At 37.8% G+C, this 22,805-nt stretch overlaps 1 protein-coding gene across 7 annotated transcripts in view; it reads left to right on the top strand.

Annotated features, from left to right (window-relative positions):
* STXBP4 (syntaxin binding protein 4) overlaps positions 1 to 22,805 on the top strand; it is a 160,050-nt gene that overhangs the window by 119,779 nt on the left and 17,466 nt on the right. For 5 of the 7 annotated variants that reach the window (XM_070482975.1, XM_044746110.2, XM_070482973.1 and 2 more), the window contains one exon: positions 21,884 to 21,941. In XM_070482975.1, coding sequence (XP_070339076.1) covers positions 21,884 to 21,941 — 58 coding nt within the window. Of the gene's footprint in view, positions 1 to 1,129; positions 1,793 to 21,883; positions 21,942 to 22,805 lie in introns of those variants that run through there. The other 2 variants (XM_070482974.1, XM_044746109.2) reach the window with 2 other exon arrangements.

Here is a 22,805-nt window from a genome sequence, read left to right as displayed (position 1 = left end):
CACACATTTTATTATCTGGCTTTCTGTCTAGTGGTTGCTGTCGGTGCACCCTGAATGTAAACTTCTTGAATATGAAGGTAACATGTTAAGACTGTGAAGAAGTCAAAAAGGATAATTATGGTTATAACTAATTATCATGTAGGTTAACCAAATGTAATTACAAAGCAGTTAATTGTTAACTTTTGTTTAAACATCATTTTCTTATTTGAACGAAAGGCAAAAAAACATTGGGCCTCTGTGCTCTTCTGTGATAGCAGTGCTGTTATGTGACCTAGATTTCAAATCTCTGTAGTATTTCCTGTATAAAACCAGTGTATTCCCTCTCTGCACACCTACCGCTAATAATAAAATATGAGTCAGCTACGTGCAGTCCCTACCTGTGTAAAGTTTTTAATCAAAACTTTTTATTATTGAAAAACAATCACATCATGCTATTATAATGCAAATAAGCTAATAAGCTAAGTATAATTAAGAATCTTTCTGAGGGAGATTCCTCAGGAGGTAAATATTTAAAGATTCATTCAAGTTTTTTAAAAAATAATATGCCTTTTTGTATGCATAAAGAGATTTCTTATTTCTGTCTGATGTAATCTTGGAATTCTTGATAGGCAGAAACCGTGACTCTTTAATTTGATATTGTACTAAACAAATATTTGTTGATCTATTCAGAGAGTCTTTCCTGTTATTACAACCTACTATTATAATCTCATTCTTTTTTTTATTATTATTATTTACATTCTGGAAAGCAAACAGCCATTCAGTTCGGCCGTATGTCAAGTGATATAGCAGATGTCAGCCATGCTATAACCTTTCCTCTTGGCTCAGCCCTTAGTATAAAAAAGACTAATTGTGGGGGCTGCCCCGTGGCGCAGCGGTTGAGTTCGCATGTTCCATTTCTCAGCAGCCCGGGGTTCGCTGGTTCGGATCCCGGGTGCGGACATGGTACCGCTTGGCAAGCCATGCTGTGGTAGGTGTCCCACATATAAAGTAGAGGAAGATGGGCACGGATGTTAGCTCAGGGCCAGGCTTTCTCAGCAAAAAGAGGAGGACAGGCAGTAGTTAGCTCAGGGCTAATCTTTCTCAAAAAAAAAAAAAAAAAAAGACTAATTGTGAAATTTTCTCTTTGTAGCCCATTCAGATTTTGATGATGACCAAGGACCATCATGCTGTAATGTTGCTGTTAGGAAAGTGGACAAATTCCAGGTTATTTCACTGAACTTGCATCACATGGTGAATGTTTCCCAGCACTCTGGCCTTGACTAAATAGCACAACACTCATTTAAGAATTTCCTGTATTTTAAAGAAACATAGGTCCATCCAAATTGGCTGCACTAATCAGAAAATAAAGTGATAGTTTTAGCTGTATCTAAATAACGTAAAACATCTGTATTATGAGTGAAATACTGACTCATGTACCTGTTTTCAAATGTACAGATATTTACGTTATGTGTGGGCAGAACAACTGAATGATCAATTGCATGTTTTTAGCTTGTCTTTGAATTGTTATCATAGTCTTGGAGCGTTACTGTAAAGCATTCTCCTTTAGGGTCTGTTCTCTCCCTCAGCCGTATCATCACATCGTTCCTTCCTTCCCTCTCTTCCTTTCTTCAGCAAATACGGATTAGTACCTACTATGTGTCAGACAGTACGTACGGAGTAGGGGAATAAAAGAGACATGGCCTTCTGGGAGATGCACTGGGTGGGGAGTAATTGGACTTTTTTTTTAAGTTTAATTATATGCTTACCAATTGTGTATGCTAAAGAACAGTAATAAAGTGCTATTTATTTATTCAGCAAACCTTTTCAAGGGCTTCCTATATGTCAGGCATTTCACTAGGTTCGTCGTAGACAGGGATGAATGGGGCAACATGATCTCTACCCTTGTAGAGCTTATGGTTTAGTTGGGGGGAAAAAACAAACAGGAAAGCCAATAACCATGTAGTTTCAGACTGAGAAAGTCCTATGGCTGTAGTGCACATGTTGCTCTGATAGAAATGGAGGGAAGACAAGGATGGTCTGTTTGCATGGTAAGATTAAGTTGAGACTTGAAGGATGACTAGGCGCCAACCATCTAATGAGCTAAGGAGAGAGCATTCCAGGCTGAGGCAAAGAGCTGCCTACTCCAAGATATGAAAGGAGGCCAGAACAGATTCATTTAGTGAGATGGGGAAGATTTCAGGGAGGATCAGCTTTTGAGAAATAAATCTAAACTTAATTTTGGAAAAATTAAGTATAATTTTCCTGTGAAATATCTAAGTGAAGATGTTATTGGGAAGTTGCTTATACTAGCCTGGAGTCAGAAGAAAGGGCTGGGCTGGCCAAATTTGAGAGTCATCAGCAGAGATAGGGTTTTTAAAGCTAATGAAAGTCGTGAGATCACCTAGGATAAGAGAATAAGTAGAGAAAAGAAGGGGATCCAAGGTCTGTAGGGAAAGAAGAAACTAGACTAAAAGGGAGTGGTCAGAAAAACAGATGGAAAATAAGGCAAGTGTAGTATTGTGGAAACCAAGAAAAACTGAATAGTTTTAGAAGCATATGCTTTTGAATAGTTAAGTAATTGTCCTGGTAGATGGTAAAATTTTTTAAAATTATTTTTGGCAAATTATAAAGGACTCCATAGTCATTAATATTATATATGTATTTTTTAGAACCATTTTCTCCAAACAGTAGAGACTGTCTTGACCAGGTTAACCAACTGACTCCATTCTCTCTGTAAAGCATTCTGATGCTCAGAGTACTGTCTGCTGCCATCCAACAGGCCTCCCTCTAGTACCGTGAACTTAAGCTGCTGCCAGCTAACATGCGTATCACAGTTGGTTGTGTTTGTTTCCAAAACGGTTAACGCCAGTGTTACTTGCTACTGTAAATTAGTTGTGTAATTTGTAATTTGATGAATATGAATGTGGAAAGAAAAAGTTGTTTTTACAAAAACTAAGTTGAATATTTTAGAGAGATTTGATAAACTTGAGCTAATAATGCTACTGATTAGATGTGAGGGAGACATCTGTAAAAGATTGAGGGAAAATCATGAACGTCTAGGAGAATTCTGCTCTTGGATTGTTTTATAACTATTCTTAATTCTCAATCTACTTTAAAGAAACCGAAACTGGAAATGATAGCTGATGCATTTTGAGTGTGGTTTCTGCAAAAAGAACAATACAGAACCCTAATCAGAGGACTAATCAACAAACGAGACATTGACCTAATAAAGACTGGCAAATGGATATATATTTATATGTTTTGATTTAAAATAAAATATATAAATTTAAGTATATAAAATAAAAATATATCTGTGTATATATGAAACCTTAACTGATGGTTAATCTTCTATTGTAGCCAAGTATCTTTGTATCCAGTTCTACCATATGTCAAGTGATACAGAGATAAACTTTAACTCAGCCTATGTTCATTACCAAAGTGTATTAACAAATTATCACTGAACGAATGGAATCTTACAGTATAAGTTTATTCCTTTTCTTTCATGGTTTTGATGTCAAACAAGGAAAATGAGTCTTTGGCTATTTTGCATTTTTAAGCATATGTATATTTGTGTTTCTGCACCTAACCTTTGTATTTCTTTGCTTTAATCATACTGATAACTTTTAAGAATGTTTGATTACTCATCAAATCAAAACAACATTAGAATCTCACTTTTATTCTTCATCATAACCACAGTTAAGTTTACTAAAGCATACTTCTCAAGTAGAAAATATTATAAATTAAAAGGATTTTTCTTATTTTCTGAAATTCTCTTTCCAATTGTTTTCAGACCTATCCAAGATACTTGACATGAAAAAGAATGATTTTTAGTACTGCTACATGTTAAATATCAGTTCTTACTCTTCTATAAATTTAGCTGCAGGCATTTACTTTTTTATCAATAATAGTATTTTCAAATTAAAATTCCATATTTAATAGTCAGATTATCAGTGATCAATGTGGGATGGCAAATGATTAACGTGGGTAGGTCATAAAATAGAGTATAGTAGAAGACAGTCATCCCGTGGGGGGAAATGAAGTTTAAGATTCCCAGGGTTTATAAATTAGATTCTTAAAGTAGATTTGATTTATTGGGCTTTAAATACAGTTTTTTGCATGTGCACACAAATGTCTGATAACCAAATACAGTGTTCATGGTCACTACCTATAAATAGTTATGTGCCGTACCATTATTTGTATGTTGCTTAGGATGCAGCTTCAGTGCCAGTACAATGCTTTGAAAGATGATTACTGTATATACAATCAGAAGTTAAGTGTTTGGGCCATGAGATACAAACAACAGGAAGGCAGATTTTGGCTCAATTATGAGCAAGAACCTTGGACAATTAGACCTATTAAAAATGTGAAGTCCTGGGTTTCCACATGACTACAGAGCCTGGAGAAATCACAAAAGACTTGTAGATATAGTGGATGAAAATGGAACTTCTGAAATCCCTTCTGCATGGCTGCTGCAGAGCATTGAGCATTTTATGCAGTAAGGAGAGGTCAAGGGATTACTTGAGGGTTGAACTACAACCCACTGGATGCTCTGGTACAAGACCGCATCACATTTCCCATAGGTAAGAGTGCCTGTTGGTCATTTTCACAGAAGGACCACTGGTCTTGCAAGCTCCATGCCCTCAGAGTTGCTTCAGCTCAGGGGAGGCACTACTTTCAAGACTTTGCACACAGAGGGAGTGCCATTTTCAACTCAGGATGGAAACTTTTTATCTAGTCTTTACAACAACACCATAGGCTAGTAGTGGCCCTGTTTTTATGCATGTCAAACTTCCCTTCTATTTCCTTCCTTCCAGTACTAAGAGTCTGAGTAAATAAATAAAAAGAAATGAATTAAATATTTGATTCAGAAAATAATATTTTTGGAACCACGTATTTCTGAGGAAGACTCAGTACTCTCAAGGAGCTAGCAGTCTATGGGAAGAGGGGAATAAAATAATTGTGCAAATTATCATAATGTGAAGTTGAAGATATTAAGTATTTTATGAATGGTACAAAATACTAATAGCTCAGAAGAGTAATGGGGGAAATTGTTTTAAAATCAGGAAAGCATTTATAGAGAATGAAACATTTAAGATTTGGCTCTGAAAATTTTGCATGGCAGCAATGGAACCAAAAGGAAGTTGGGGTGAAGGGGAGATAAAGGAAAACTGTCATAATTTAAAAGCACTGAAAGAATTATGGGATGCAAGATTGAAACAGATATCTCATTATTTATGCCATTTTAAGCAACCACGGTCTTGAAAAAATCTCCCAACATGAACTTTTAACAATATGCTCATTTGCACCGTTACCCGAGGGTCCCCAAGGTCTCACACACTTGTTCTGACAAACCTGGTACCTTAATATTTTAATTAACCTTAAACCACCCTCCTGCTATCTTTTTGTTTTTGTTTTTGTTATCCATGGCAGACCCAGTGTTTGCCCTACCAGGTCTGTCACATTAGAAACTGTAAAGTCAGATACTTGCCTTCTCAGCCTCTTGCATCTGGGGGTAGCCACACAACTCATTTCTGGCCAGTGAGATAATGAAGGGAATTCTGCTTAGGAATTTCTGGGGAAACTTCTAATTAACAGATAAGGACAGATGGATCTGGAACCACATCTTTTTCCTTTCTTCCTGCCTTCAATATGGATATGATGCCTCTAACTTTGGAGTTCTCTTGCAACCACAAGGTTGCACTAAGGATTCTGGAGTAGAAAGATAGCAAGAACTTGGGACACTGAGGTCATTGTTGAGCACCTTCCAGGCTTCTTGAAAATAAACTATTTGTTTGCCCAGCTAATGGGCTAGTCTGTCACTTTCACCTGAGAACATTCCTAACTAATATGCCACATTTTTTTCTAAATCTCTCCTGGCAATGCTGCTTTTAAAAAACCTGAAGATAGGGGCTGGCCCCGTGGCCGAGTGCTTAAGTTCACACGCTCCGCTTCGGAGGCCCAGGATTTCACTGATTCGGATCCTGGGTGCGGACATGGCACCGCTCATCAGGCCACGCTGAGGTGGCGTCCCCCATGCCACAACTAGAAGGACCTACAACTGAAATATACAACTATGTACTGGGGGGGGTTGGGGGAGAAAAAGCAGGAAAAAAAACACCCTGAAGATAGGTCTTACTTCTTTGAACGTGAACACTCAACAATCCATTGTTGAACATTTATTGTGCACCAGAGACTGTACTGTGTACCAGAAAGTGAAACAAAGATGAGTAAAACATGGTCATTGCCCTGAAGGAACTCACATTTTGCGTGAAAAGGTGATAAGTGCTATGAAAGAAGCTGCTGCAAACCACGGAAGTACCATAGAAGAGGGGAAGAGGAACTCTGCCAAGGAAACTGGGGAGGATGCACTGAGAAAATACCCTTCAAACTGGTTCTGGATTGGTGAGCAGAAGTTTACAAGGCAGAGAAGAAAGGCGAGAGTAACTCCAGGCGGAGTTAATAGCCTGTACAAATGCAGGGATGAGTACAGGGGCATGACTGACCTATGTTGGGAAAAGCAAAAAGTTGAAGGTAGTCGGAACATTTTAAGTTTAATTTTTTTCAGGTAATGACTATATTTAAAAATGAAGATAGATTTTACTCCATGCAGCTACTTACATAATTATAGAAAGTTAATTTAAATTCCACCCAGTTTGAATTTTTAAAAATATTAACAAAAGCCAATTAGAAGTTTACCTCTAGATTGTAAACTTACGTATTTAGATATGTATGTTTATGTATGACTTCCTAGGCAAATTAAAATATTGAAATCAGAAGGGAATTGCTTAAAAGTAAAAGTGCCATTGAGTCGATTCTGACTCCTAGCGACCCTCTGTACAACAGAGCAGAGCCCTGCCTGGTCTTTTTGCACCATACTCTCACCTTTGGCGCTGTATCAGACAATGCTCTGCTGCTATTCATATGGTTTTCATGGCCAGTTTTTTCAGAAGTGGGTGACCGGGTCCTTCTTCCCAGTCTCTCTAGTCTGGAAGCTCCGCTGTAACCTGTCCACCATGGGTGACCCTGCTGGTATTTGAAATACCAGTGGCATAGCTTTCAGCATCGTGGCAACACACAGCTGCCACAGTATGACAACCAACAGATGGGTGGTGAGGTTCCCTAACTGGAAAATGAACCTGGGCCTTAGCAGTGAAAGCCTCGAATCTTAACCACTAGATCACCAGGCTGGCTTAGCTGATTTACCAGTGTGCAAAATTTGGATTCACTTTTATAGCTATATTAGTCAGCTCAGGCTGCCATAACAAAATAACAGATTGGGTGGCTTAAACACAGAAATTTATTTCTCACATTTCAGGAGGCTGGAAGTGCAAGATCAAGGTACCAGTAAGGTAGGTTTTATTCTGAGGCCTCTTCTCTTGGCTTGTAGGCAGCCACCATCTCTCTCTGTGCTCACATGACCTCTTCTTTGTGCATCCAAGGTGAGGAAGGGAGAGAGAGGCATGCTCTCTGGTGTCTCAAAAGGACAGTAATCCCCTCAGACCAGAGCCCCACCCTTTATCCTCATTTAACCTTAATTACTTTCATAGGTGCCCTCATCTCCAAATACAGCCACACTGGGGAGGTTAGGGCTTCAACATGTGAATTTTGTGGTGACACAAACATTTAGTCTATATCAATAGCAAACTGTTAAGCAGGCAATAATTAATAATTGATGGTTAATACACTTTACATTTGAAAGGGAGTTCTGAGTGCAACATTTTACACTCTGCACGGAAGTTGCTCTTTCAGCATTATTGCAGAGTGGCATAGTGGATAATCACTAGATTAAGAGTTAACCTCACTTTTTCCCAATAACTGACTCTATGACAAAGCTTTTTAACCTATTTTGGTGTCAGTCTCCAATTTGTAACATCAGACAATTGAATAGATATTTCCTAAGATCTCTTTCCACTCAAAACTTCTATGATTCCGAGAGTTCCACTTGTAGTGTCGCTGAGTAAGCTGCTCTCAGACTAACGATCCTGGAGAACCCAATTAAAAACCCTGGGCAAAATAGAAAAAACTACCTAAAGCCTCTGGAGAGTGAATAAAATCAGGCAAATTCTGGACATTAGTCAAAACTTGGAAGAAGGAACTAACATGAGATAAGTTTTGTGTTTGTTCCACTTTTAGGTTGAGGGCAGGACCCAGGGCTCAGACTAGGGTGAGGCAAGCAAGGCCCTAGGTGCCTCATTCTTAAGGAGGCACTCACACTTGGGTGCTGACTGTGCACTTGTATGAGCCTGAGCATTAGTGCCTCTCTAAACTCTGCACCCTGGGCACCTTGCTTGCCTCACCCCACTCCAAGACCCAGCAGGGCCTATGGGGTGTAAAACTCTAGTAACCTGTAGTCTTTATGACCTGTAGAACTAGGATGAAGTTTGAAGCAACCGGTACTACTGGAAAAGGAGGAGGGAAAAGCCCAGAGAGAAGACAGCCAGATATAGGGCTTCCCAAATTCTGTATATAAACTCAGCCCAAGTCTCTGGCTGACCCCCAACTACACAAGCGTAGGGAAGATTGCAAGAGCCCAGCCAGGGGAAAAAAAAACAACTGAGATTTGAGCCACCGCTAAAGAGATAGAGCTTACAGCTTGAGTCCAAGTAAATTTCCTGCTAAAACAAAAATATCAACACTTTTCAGAGTAATATAACAGAATTCAGAGTTTCTACAATATAACATTCATAATTTTCAGAATATAAACCAAAATTACTCAGTGTAAAAAGGAACAGGAACATGTGACCATTCTCTAAAGAAAAAACAATGAGCAGAGACCAACTCCCAAAAGACCCCAGGTGTTGGAACAAGGACTTTAAAATACTTATTATAACTATGTGCAAAGAAGTAAAGGAAAATATTTTTACAGTGAATGTAAAGATAGGATATCTAAGCAGACAAATAGAAATCATTTTTTAAAAGTATTTGGAAATTCTAAAAGCAAAAAATATGTTTTTAAAAATTAGAACAGTAGTAGCCTCTGGGGGAATGGTGGTTAGGAATCAACTGGAAAGGTATCTTTCTGGGGTGATGGTAATGTTGTATATCTTGATAGAGTTTTGGGTTACGCAGGTGTAGACATTTGTCAAAATTCAATGAATGTACACTTAAGATTTGTGTATTTCATTGTATGTAAATTTTACATCAAAGGAAAAAGTTCTGGATAGACTTCCCAACTGAAAAAATCCCTAAACAGAGACCTGCCCAAAGCTGGAGAAAGAGATTTTGGTATGTGACTACTGTCTTTGAAATTCATTCAGAAATGGTTATTGAGTGAAAGTATTCCAAGGCAATGAGTGTTCCAGGTGGAAAGAATAGCATCTGAAAGAGCATAGAAGGAAAGAAGTCAATAGTATGTTCCAGGAAATAGCTCAGTGACTAGGCAGTATGTGGGATTGATAGGACATGAAGAGGAGCCCTATTTTAAAGTGTCTTTTTTTTTTTAATGGGGTTGTTTATACTGCTGCTTTGAGAGATTTCCCTCTGCTTTTTAAAATTTTTAATTAAAAAGTATAACTTACATACAATAATATGTAAATGTACCATTCATTGAGTTTTGACAAATGTAGACAGTTGTGTAACACCACCATGATCATGTTCTAGAATATTTCCATTACTCTAGAACTTTCTCCTGTGTAATCATTCCCCTCCATCACCCTGGTCCCAGGCAGGCACTGATCTGCTTTCTGTCGCTATAGTCTTGCCTGTTCTAAATTTAATATAAATAGACTATAACTATCTAGCATCTTCCACTTATTATAGTGCTTTTGAGATTCATCCATGATGTTGTATGTATCAGTTGTATCAATATTGTTGAGCAGTATTCCATTGTATTGATATTCCACAATTTATTTATCCAGTCACCAATTGATGGACATTTTAATTGCTTTCAGTTTGGGGCTATTATGAATAAAGCTTCTATGACCATTCAAGTACATGTCTTTCTGTGGATATGTGTTCTGAAATGGTCTTGAATGCCACACTATGGATTTTTTAAAAATTTTAAGTAGCCATCAACTATATGGTGAGAGCTAATGTTCTTTGCAGAGGAGAAAAAGCAAAGTTCAAATCACCTTTATTTGAGTTTGTAACTCTTTAATGTAATCAATATTGAGTTCTCTGTCTGCATGAAAGCTATTATTAGGAAAATTTACCTGCTCTACAAAGATGCTTTTATTGCTTTTCTTTAAATCTTTTTTAAAATGCATTTAATAAAAATTTAAACCAATCTTCTTAAAGGCCAATATCTGAAAGAAGTTTTGTTTTTATGACTTTTTAAAATTTTACCTGAAAATAATGTGAGATCCTTAACAGATCTTCAGATAAACACCCTTGTTTTTTTTAAGACAAGAATGTTAACAGCAAAACGCTACATGATTAGGGACTAGCAATGTTTAGAGTTGCATTATTTATCCTCAGGGTGGGAAATATAAATGATCTTAACTTAATTTCATCTGGTCTGTGACAGCGTTTCTAAAACTACATGTCTGTTGGTCCTCCACTATCCTGTTGTCAAAATCCACAAATAACAGTTGTGCAAATATTTGTGAGAAAGTTCCCCCGGAGAGTACAAAGACCTCACAACAATAATAAAATTTCAAATATGTGCGAGATTCACTTAACCATCAGCCTTCATGGGAGGCAAATTTCTGCAGTCAGTCAAAAAATATTTCTTGAGTGTCCCGTATGTGTGTGTGAGGCACTGTTCTGAATCTGGTCACCATTCTACCAGGCCTTGGATAGTAGGCACTCAACAAATGTGAGTAGAAAACGTGTTGAATGGAGTTTCTGACAGATCCAGGATCTAGGCAGGTAAGGAGCCAGAGGTACTGCTGAGGATGTTCAAGAGATTACCATGGTGGACAAGGGTGAGGGAGACCTTGACCAACCATACCAGGGGTAGCTTGGACGAGATTCCAGATCAGATGGAGAGATGGGGTCTGGAGATTTGAGGCCACCATCTCCAAACCCACTTTACCTGCCCAACTTTACTGTACCTAAGTTTAACCTGCCCTGATTCCTTTTGTGTGTTCTCTCTCTCTCCTGTCTTTGTTTTTAAGTGCTCTATAATTATACGTAAAACTATAAGATTTCATAGCCAACTTAGTTAAGAGCAGTAAGCATTTTTTTAAATCTTTTTCATCTTCTCCTATCTTCCGGTCTCTCATCCCCTTGCTTGCTGCCTTTTCTTTTTCTTCCCCTTTTTCCTCTTTTGCTACTTTCTCTCCTTGACCACAGGATGAAACACAGAACTGTTTTTTAGTTTCCTAGATTTATTGGGGGGAAAAGTTTATAATCCCTTGACTAATTTAAATTGTGGATTACTTTGATATTTTTTGCATCTCCTTTTAAAAAACTGAAATTAGTTTTGAAGATTTTTTTATTTGTATGTGGCCTTTGATATAGTTCAATGACATTTCCCTTCCTAGGGACAGAAAAAGTGTCCCACCTCTGATTTAGACATTATATGAAATAAATATGAGCATTGTGGTAGGCAGAATTCTAACATGGCCCCCCCAAATTCATGGCCATGGGTATACACTCACCTTCCTTCTATCAGTCATTCAACCGAGTACTAATCTAGGTGTTGCTGTGAAGGGATTTTGCATATTAATTAGTTAACCTTAAGACAGGGAGATTATCCTAGTGAGCCTGACCTAATCACATGAGCCCTTTAAATTTGAGTCTAGAAATCAAAAACAGAGAAGTCAGATTTGGAAGCATGAAAAAGATTCTGTGCGTCATTGCTAGCTTGAGGATGGAGGGGGTCACATGGCAAGGAATGCCAACTACTTCTAAGAGCCAAGAGCAGCCCCTGACTGACATCCAGCAAGAAAACAGGGACTTCAGTCCTACAGCTGTGAGGGACTGAATGCTGCCAGCAACAAAAATGAATTTGGGGGCAAATTTTTCCCCCTAACCTTGAGACGGAAACTCATCCCAGTCGACACCTTGATTTCAGCCTTAATACCCTGAGCAGAGAACCCAGTCATGCAATGCCAGACTTTTAACTTACAAGACTAATAAACGAGTGTCATGTTAAGCCACTAAGTTTGTTGTACTATGTTATGCAAGAGTCAAAAACTAATATAACCATGAACAGTGAGTGTGTTTTCATGAAAACTTACTTCCAAAATACTTCATTTTTAAGATTCTGGTATTCTGGTATGGGGTGCTTTTATAAATATGTTATGGTAGTAGAAAGCTAATGACATTCCATAGAGATATTCGTGGAATCACCTTGAGAGATAGACTAATTTCTGTCGGTTTGAATCTAGCATCTTGACCTAGTTAACGAACTGCTGTTCCTATTTTCTTAGATCAAGTCTGTCTACCTATTACTCTCAGGTAACCTGTTAGCGGCAGGCAAATAGTAGTGTCCATTTTGGAATCCCAACATTGCTGTTACTCTTAACCAGTAGAAATCAAGCTTGTTTGACAGCAGCTTTACCACCACTAATAACTATATCAGTTTTCATGAGTGGAGTAGAAAAGAGGAGGTGCAATTCATATTTTTTTCCTTCTAATAGGTCCAGTAATTCATACTCAATAGCCACTGACTCCTTAATATGTTTATTAATGTAATAAAAGCCGTGCTTTAAAGAAAGCCTGTTTATCTTTATTCATTAAAAGGAATTAGGACCCCCCCCCCCCCGCCCACACACACACACACACACGTATCATCTCCTTAGATTGATTAAGCAGAGAGAGATCTCACACTCTAGTGAGGAAAGCTTCAGGAAGTTTTATGCTGAGTTATATTAGTTCACGGAATGAAGTCCGTTGTATGTTACTGATGTTAAGCAAAATAAACCTAAACCAGATCATTCCCCCAGAGTTGCATAAATGCCCAAAGACAACTGCCAATGAAATCCTACATTCTCATTTTCAGCCTGGGTCATAACATGAGCATTAGCTGTGTAAGAAAGAACATTTAAGGGGGCTTCTTGAATGCCTGGACATCAGAGTTCAAGGAAATGACCCTATGGTTTTAACTGGGTGTAAAAGAATTCCATTTGTAAAAATACTGTTTTGCATCTGTTGGGAAGATAAATATAAAAATGAATGTTAGCTTTTTCCTTCTTATGTGGGTATTAGTTTAGTATTTATTTGCCCAAAAACAGTGACAAGAGGATAAAGAAGACTATGAACCACCAAATAACCTCTAGGAATATTGTTACCATGTTATTCCTTTTACATATTACAGCTTTTAACTTGCTCAGTGAATGACATCTAACTACAAATAACTTGTATCGAATTATGTTAAGATTTTAACTTATGAATTTGAGACATACAAATATAAAAACACATAAAATCTTCCTACATTATATATCATTTTCTTTTTTTTTTTTGCTTGTCCAAATGATGTATGTAACCATGTGATAAAAAAAAGAGGTCTACAATTTTGTTAATACAGAATTTATGCAAGTCTAAGTTTAAGGAGTGTTTAAAGCACAATTCAGGAAATCTGTATAGATTTTTAAGAAATTATTTCCTTGGAAGTTATTTTTATATTTAAAATACTGCATTATTTGGTTGTTTATAGGTTACAACCATCTCTCAGCATAATAGATTCCTTTTTCATAGGAAAATTAGCTAGTAGTTCTTTTCAAATTGGCACTGTAGTTCAGACCTACGAATTAACTTGTGCAAACATACATCTAGCATGAAATGTCTCTAAAATAGACTGCTTTGTGTTCAACCCTAAAAATTATTTCAGTTCCTTTCAAAAGAGCATTTCTCTTGGTAATAAGGCAGAAATTGAGATGTTGAGAGTTTTGTTTTCTTTTTTTGTTCTTCAGAAAGTTAGGCAAAAGTATTATTTGACCATTTAAAAATATTCATTGATGGCAATGCAAACAGGGGTTAGAGAATTGGAAACAAGTGGACAATGGTTAGATGCATAGGCTGTAGCACGAGACTCCTTGGGTTCAAATTGTGACTGCACGGTTTGTTAGGAGTGTGACAGTGAACAAGTTACTGAAACCTCTTTATCCCTCAGCTTCCTCTGTAAAAGGAGGTTAATAATCGCACCTATCTCAAATGGTTGTTATGAGGGTACAGTGAGTTAATATTTATAAAATACCTAGAAGAATGTCAGGCACCTAGAAAGCTCTATGTAAACGTTTGATAAATACATAGTTTATTGTTAGGCAGTGATTCTCCACATCATGAAAGGCTGATACCAGTGTCATGTAATCACCTATTGGACAGTACAGTATTTCTAATCCTTTGGTTTTTGGAACTTTCTGCCTATTAGGACCAAGAACTAAGAGATGCGTTCCACAGTAGTTATGTTTGAGCTGACTAGTACTGGCTTGCACGAGTTTTGTGAGCTGATTGTCAAACATAGTCATTATTAAAAATTGAAACGTTTGGGGCTGGCCCAGTGGTGCAGTGGTTAAGTTCGCACATTCAGCTTCCTGGTGGCCCAGGGTTTGCCGGTTCGGATCCCGGGTGCGGACATGGCACCTCTTGGCACGCCATGCTGTGGTAGGCATCCCACATATAAAGCAGAGGAAGATGGGCACGATGTTAGCTCAGGGCCAGGCTTCCTCAGCAAAAAGAGGACTGGCAGTAGTTAGCTCAGGGCTAATCTTCCTCAAAAAAAAAAAAATTAAAATGTTTAAACTGAAAATTAAATTATACCAAAAGAGGGGCCAGCCCAGTGGTGTACTGGTTAAGTTCACGTGCTCTGTTTCAGTGGCCCAGGGTTTGTGGGTTTGGATCCTGGGCACGGACCTACACACTGCTCATCAAGCCATGCTGTGGCAGCATCCTATATACAAAGTAGAGGAAGATTGGCACAGATATTAGCTAAGGGACCATCTTCCTCAAGCAAAAAGAGGAAGATTGGCAACAGATGTTAGCTCAGGTCCAATCTTCCTCACGAAAAAACATATATATATACTAAAAGAAAAAGTAATAAATAGTCATAACTCACCATTTCCTAATTATTTTCCTACATTTTACTAATATCTTTGTTCTTGAGGTTATTTACATCTTTTATATATGGGAATACTTTATCATGGTGTACTATTGTACATTTCTTCCCAACTCTGTAGTCAATGATATCACATTAGTAGCTTGAAATCAGTCGTGGTAGCAGTATTTACACCACATAAATCAACAAATGCTACAAATTAGGGCTCCCCGTGCAAGAGCTGGTTGTTATTTACCATCACACCACTCAATGAGGTTCACAGTGTCCCATTAGTTTTTGTTATTCTTTTGCTGAATGTTATTATGAGTGCAATTTCCTGTACTGAGGAAAGAGTTGTAAAAAATACACCCTGATGGAGATTTCCCCTGTAGACAATTTAAATACTTTTCCTATATTAAGTATTCAAATTACTTTATATCTCTAGAACCATAAGCAATGAAGAAGGAGCTGTTATTTTCATTACTATGAATAATAACAGTCTCCTTTTGTATGTCATTGTATAGTTTATATTATCTAATAAGAGTCTCATGATAACCCTATAAGCTAGGCAAGATAAGTGCTATTACCACCTCTATATAGATGAGAAAGTTGGGATTCCACAAGATTATTACTTTTCCGTGGTTATTCAACTTGAAACTAAGGAACATTACATAGATTCAGATTTTCTGACTGCAAATCAAGTGAAAATTCCACTATGTGCTGAATGTCATATTTTTTAGTGAAGCCTTATTAATTGTGCGTTAAAGATCTCTCTCTCCCCCACACCCCTTCTCTCTCTCTCTCGCTCCTTCTCTTTCTCTTCCTCTCAAGATATCAGATGCTAAAGAATAAATGCCTTTGAATTTTATAACAATTACTCTAGCAAGTGTTTTTCAGATTAATTTGGCTCTGTTTGAGCTCTGTCTGAGATTGATGGTATTGTCCTTCTCTATTTTATTCTTAGAATTCTCATTCTCCAGATTTCTCCCCATCTCAACTCCTGCCATCATTCATGTGAACCCATCACCTTCACTTTGCAGTTCTTTTTGTCCAGTGCCCTTTTTTTTTTACTTTACCATCTTCCTCTACTCCTGCCACGAACGTTGGCATGTACAGGTGGTGGTTCAAACTTCCCACTCTCCCACTCAAACTTCTCACCTTTCCAGCTTACCACATGGTCTGTTGTCCTCAATAAGATCTCTCTATTCTCTCTATCGTTTAGCTTCAACTGTTGTTTTTACTTTATTCTCATTCAGCTTAAAGTCTGGGGTCTGTTATTCCAATCATCCTTACAAATTCCCTCAGGTCACTTGGCCCTCTCTCCTTCCATCACACCATTTAACAAGACTCCGGGCCTCAGTGAGGTCAATCAGCTACCTTTTGCATAATGTACACAAGTAATTAACATTACTGCAGTTATACAGACCATAATTCACTGGATTCCACTAGATCTTTTAATGTATAGTTATAATTATTTTTAAATCCAATATTTTATCCACCTCTGGATCTGGTTCTGTTGGTGGTTTTAGCTTTGGGCAATGAATCTTCGTTTTCTTCTCTCTTACTTTTCTGTGTGTCTCATAATTTTGATTGAATGTCAGACATTGAAGATACAAAACTGTAGAGACTGAGATAAATGTTGTTTAAACCCAGAAATGGGCGTGTCTCTTCTCTATCAGGCCATCCATGTGGAGGGTTTATTCACCCTTATTTGTAGATGAGCTGGATTTGCATTTTGTTTCTAGAGTTCCATTGAGTTCACCACAGACTTCAACTTTCTCTCATGGTCGCCTGCCACTCTCTTGTGCTTATGTGAGGTCTGGAATACAGAGAGTTTTTCTCTGTATTCCTGCCCCATCAGCTGGCAGCAGGCTCTACACACCTGCGTCACAGTGGGTGTTTAATGTCTGCTCTCTTGCCCTCCCCCGAAGTAGACAGCTGTGGCTTTTTACTCAGTGCAAGGTTAGTGGTGGATGGGGCGGATGGAGAGTAGGACAAAGGCTCTTTGTTTTTCTACTCCAGTCCCTGGTTAGGCAAGCCCTGTGCCCGAATCTCAAGAGTGGGACTTTCTCCACCTTCCTGTCCCTCCTCAGAGGCAAACAGCCCTGTCTCCTACTCGGTGCTCAGGTGGGTTTCCTGCCACTCTCCTTGTGGAAGTCAAACTCTGCTATGTACCAGTGCAGGATTCTGGATTTGAAAGGTTTCCTGCGCTCACCCCTCCAGTGACTCGGGTCAGTGCAGGGTGAAGACATCAGGTTTTCTACCCAGCCCCCTATCCCCACAAAAGCGGTTTTCCTGGAGTCAGGGCAGGGACCAGGGGCTGTGACAATTTCTTGCCCCACCCCCAGGAATAGATGATTTTTGCCTTATGTCACTCAGAGTCCTGTCCAGAGTGTGGGAGTGTCTCTTGTTTCTCTTCCAGCAGCAGCCGGCTGTTACTTCATATCAGAGGAGGAGATGGGGCATCTGCAAGTTTTATGTCTGTCCCCCTGTAGCAGTTAATCACCATCTGGTACTCATGCAGGGCCCAGAGCATGGATGGTGTGCCTGGACCACCCTCGAGCCTTTGCAAGTCCTACATGAGCTCACTCCCAGTCTTTCTCCTCAGCAAAGAACCATTTAGGCAGGGCAGGCTCTCCATGTGTCTGGGCTCCCAGGGACCCTAACCTATCATGCTAGCCCATCATCAGGCTTTACGAATTTGTTACAATTTTAGATGTTTTTCTTCTCACTCACTTTTATGGCAACACCTCTTCTCCCTGTGTTCTGCAAAGAGAGAAAGAGTTCGTGTGCCCCATCTTGCCTCAGAGGGGCTAGTCCGCCTTTGGAATTCAGTTCACTTGAGGGTCAGCTCAGGTGAGGAACTCAGTCTCTGAAGAACTCAAAAAAAATTATTATTTTTTTTAGGTTGTGCAGCTTTTCCCCACAGATGGTGGGAGCAACATTCTCTTGCAGTTTTCTTCATCTTAAACAGGAGCAGATCTCCTGCTTCCTTTTTAAGAAACTTTCAAACAATTTTAACATGGCCTGCAAAACCCTGTATAGTCATATTTGCCTGTCTCTCTAACCAGCTCCTCTCTCGCTCTCCTCCTCCCTCACTCACTGTGCTCCAGTGACAGTGATCTCTCACTTCCTCAAATGTGCCCAGCCCTTCCCAATTCCAGAGCCTTCGCACATGCTGTTCACTCACCTAGAATGTTCTTCCCAGTGTCTGTACCTGGATAACTACAGCTCCTCCAAAGATCCTTCCTTGCCACTACACCCCCTTGTCCAAATTACTTCCTCATTCTTTTTCACAGCTAGATAATAGCCCATTATCTGGATGTATATATAGTCTTTATTTAATCAGTCCCCATTGGTGGTTATTTGGATTATTTCCCATCTTTTGTTTTCATAATTAATAATTTCATATATTAAGTATATCTATAGAATAAATTCTTAGAAGAGTTTCTGGATTAAATGGTCCATGGAGACAGTTCAGCAATTGTAGTTAAGAGTCTGGGCTCTGCCCCCCGCCAGCTTTGTAACCTGAGGCAAGTGATTTAACCTTTCCATGCCTCAGTTTCCTCATTTGTAAAATGGGAATCATAGCGGCACCTCTCTTAGAATTGTTGTGAGGTTTGGTGAGTTGGTATATGTATAGTGCTTAGAATAATCTCGCAAATAACCACTCAATAAATGTCAACTGTTACTAGCATTTAAGATTTTAGATATTGACGTTTCTACCCATAAATATATTATCAATTTATATTTCCATCAATATGACAATGACTACCTCTTCACACCCTCAGTACACTGTCTTATCAAACTACTTTTTAATCTTTGCTAACATGATGAACATGGCATCTCTTAATAGTTTAATTTGTATTTCTATTAAGAAAAGTTGAGCATATTTTCATGTTTAAGTGCATTTATGTTTCCCATGTCCTAAATATTCCACAGATTCCTCTTTGTCATTCACCTTTTCCTTACTGATTTGTAGGGGTTGTTTACGTATTAGGGAGTTTAGCCATTCTATGCTATGGGTTATTCTTTCATTGTATTCAATACTTTTTCTTCATAGTATGTATTTTTAATGATATCTTTATTTATGATTATTTTTTAAAGTTCCATAGGATCAAGGTCCATGTTTATTTATCATTGTATATTGAGCACCAAGTAAAATGCTGAACACATAATAAATGATCAATAAGTATTTAATAAATAGGTCAAATGTGACAAAGAGACTCTTGGTACATATAGACTGGGAAATTGGAAGGGAACTATTTTGTATGGAAATACAATGAGTTTAGTTTTGGATATGTTGAGTTTTAAGTGACAGCCACTATTCTAAGCTGAATATATACAGGACTCTTACTTTGGCAAGATACTCTTAAGATTTTGGAGTCATCACAAGGAAGTGGTTGATTGGAAATAGATAATCTCTGATGGAAAGAATGTTATATGAGGGTTCATAGACAAACACTTCCAATCAGAAACAATTTCAAGTGATTATAGTTGTCATAACAATTTTAAAACAAATATGAAAAGAAAAGGAAAAATAGAAGCATTATATATTTGCAAATATAAAGATATGGGGAATGTAGAAAAATTTTAATGCCTTGGAACAATAACAATAATTGGAAAGTATTTAGATAATATGTTATAATGATGCCCAAATCACTCATTATGAAGAAATGAAAACCTTTGCTAATGGAAAACTGAGTCTATCATAATCATATAAGCTTGTAAAAATCAAAAGTGCTCTTTTTATATGAAGTAGGCTGTTTGGCTTATCAATATATTGTGTTTTTCAGTTTATAATTGGACACTGATTGTGTTTTCTATTACCAAACTATCACTGAGAGATAGTTACTATCAATTTAGTCTCCAAGTCTGTTTTTTGCAGATTATGTTAACTGTAAGAGAAAGAAGAAAATGTTCAGTCTTCTAAAAAGAAATGGTTACTTTTTCAGAACAGAGAATTTATTCTAAAATAAGCTATACATATTATTTAATACACAGGAATATCTCTATGGCTACAGTCATTGAATAACCATTTTGATTTAAATGGGTATGAATTAGTGCCTTTAATAAGCCTGTTGTGAAGTTGTAGTCCTTTTTTAATAATTTTAAGCAAAGAATCAGGGCAAGAGTTCTATTCTGATGACACAGGCATTGTGGTGTCCCATTGTCAATCTCGATTTCCAAATGATCCTGTGGATGAAAAGATACTATTTTTACAGCGTACGTTCTTTTTCCTTTTCATTAAAAAAAAATCTGTGAATTAACAAATTAGAAGTGTGGATATAATTATGCTGATAATATGCAGATAAGTCATTTAGACAAAAATCTTAGTCCCATTACAATGACTTGCTACTTAACTTTTAGCTGTCTTTGCCTTATTGATCAGAAATCCTGGTAATTGTGAGCATTTTTGTCATGAAATCAAGGTTTTTATGTCCAGTCATCAGATTCTTCCCTGCAGGTGAGGGACTTGTCAGTGATGAACGAAATGATCTGTAACAAAGGCGCAGAAAGTCTGAAGAGAGAAAATGAATCCTCTTGAATTGCTGCGGCGGCCGCGGTTTATCTAGCATGGCTTATCTGGCAGGGCCTGTGCTGGCAGTGGATCCTGGAGGAGATGTATATAGTGCCACTTCAGGGGCTTTTAAGAAGCCAGTCATTTGCTTGTGCTGAGTTCCCAGAAGTGCTTATTTTCTACTTAAAATAGGAACATTTATTCATTAAGAGAGAAAAGAAACTTCTAGGTGGCCTATGTTAATCTATAAAGGAAGTAGTTGCAGAATTTTGGGCAAAGGTCTTATTTTATACAACTTATGTTAAAGGACTGGAGATAAATATAAAATAAAGTTTGTTTTGTTTTTCTGAATTATAAAAACAACATCCTTTGAGCCATTCTCAATGAGTATTCTCTACAAAGCGAATGGTGATAGAGTAGGATTTTATTTCATTCAAATAGGTACTGTTCCTACATTTTTTGCTCTGCCTCTTGCTGAGACTTGGGGAAATGGAAGTCAATGGTTTTTTGTTATAGCTCTGTAACTTTCTAAAGCTATAGGCTACCTGAGCCATGGAGTCTGTTCTGTAGTGTGTTGATATATTTTATGCCCATCAAAGGAGCTTGATAAGCCAGTATCAAAGGACTGATCCAAAGGGTCAACTAAAATCCTTAGCAGTACTCAGGGATAAAGCAGAGAGTTCGAAACCATTGTATTCTAGGGGGTTCTGTTTGGAATATAAGAGAAGGTGGCTGCCTCCACATGGACCTGTTCTCTTGGTATGATGAGGACAAAAATGTATTCATTTACAGAAATATGGCCAAATAATTGCCTGCTTACTTCAGTCTGCATTCCTTTATATCTAACTAACTATTCTCAAGCCCATTACAAAAATGGAAGCTAAGTTTAGCAAATTGTTTGGCCATTTATGTTTACTGCACAAAATTCTTAATTAACAAAATAAAATACCACAATCGACTGTAAATCACTTTGCTCAACTTTCAGACTTCATAAGAAATTTTGTCTTGTCGAAAAGCTACTTTCAAACCCCTGCTGAGCTGGCGTTCAGGCACCGATTCCCTGTGGAGCTGAGCGAAAGAATGTAAAGGGAGCCAATTAAAGAAACTTTGAGCCAGAATAGACAAGCAGACGCCATCTTGTCCATCCTTTTGCCTCCAGGCAAAAACCATCCCCTGCACCAAAAATTTCTGCTTAAAATCCTGCTGACAAAAATGCTCACCACATGTAAATGACAAGCCATAATCCAGTTAATGCAACTAAAGCAGATTGTTAACTGTTTGAGACTTATTTATTGTGTTGTAAAGATGCTGACATGAGAACTCCTCTGAATTGTTTTAATTCTTCCTTTCTAGAAAATTATTTTGTATAAGAAATGCGTTCAAGATGTGGGAAGTTTGTGTCCAGGAAATAAAGTTATCTTTATCATCTTATTAAATGTATTTTTGGTTTCCTTTCACTCTAGGTCTACCTTACGGGTGGGAGGAAGCTTACACAGCAGATGGAATCAAGTACTTCATCAAGTAAGTGCAAGCATCTCAACCGAGTAAGCAATTTTCTTCACATCTGGAGAGAACCTGGAAGTTGCAGAACAATCAGCAAAACTGAGAAGCCCTCTTGGAGGTTACAAAAATTAGTAACAAGAATGAAACCTCACCGTTTTCACTTCATGTGATTTAAATGCTAATATCAGATATCATTTAGAAAACAAAAAACCAGTAATTATTTCAAGGGAAACATCAAAAAATTGGAACAGGATCATCATTTGAACTTAAATGTTGACTTCTTGAATTTATTTCTAGCTAAAATTATTAATTTTTATGAAAAGTTAATATCCAGTGAAAAAAATACACTTTGTGTATCTTAAAACTTAACAATAATACTAATAATAATTAGCGTTTTTAATACTTTACAGTGTACACAGTTCATTCATTCTGCAAATATGTTTTGAGCATTTGCTGTGTGCCAGACAGTGTTCCATGACTTGGAGATACAGTAGTGAAATATATAGACTAGTTCCCTGATATCATGGAATTTACATAATAGTGAGGAAAGACAGACAATAAATAGCTTAGATAAATAAGGCAGTATGTGAACAAACCTATCTCAGTGGAGGTTCAGAACACCTTTGAGGTATGCGTACCTGATTATTTTCCCTATTTTATAGATGAGGAAAATAAGAGCCTAGAATAGTTGTCAGAAAATTCACAGCAACTAAATTACCAAGCCAGAACAGAATCAAAGTCTTCTGGTTCCAGCATCCTTTCTGAGGTACTAGACTGTCCCCGGCAGACAGAGATGGAGGCTGTCTTTGAGAGCCTCAACAGGAATACATTCTCTAGCTTCAGACCAGTTAGTTTCACCCTGGACAAAGCAGTCTGATATCC

Source organism: Equus asinus, chromosome 13 (genome assembly GCF_041296235.1).
Source record: "Equus asinus isolate D_3611 breed Donkey chromosome 13, EquAss-T2T_v2, whole genome shotgun sequence".
Taxonomy (NCBI): domain Eukaryota; kingdom Metazoa; phylum Chordata; class Mammalia; order Perissodactyla; family Equidae; genus Equus; species Equus asinus.
The sequence above is the reverse complement of the archived record's forward strand: the minus strand, read 5'-3'. Positions and strand labels throughout refer to the sequence as shown.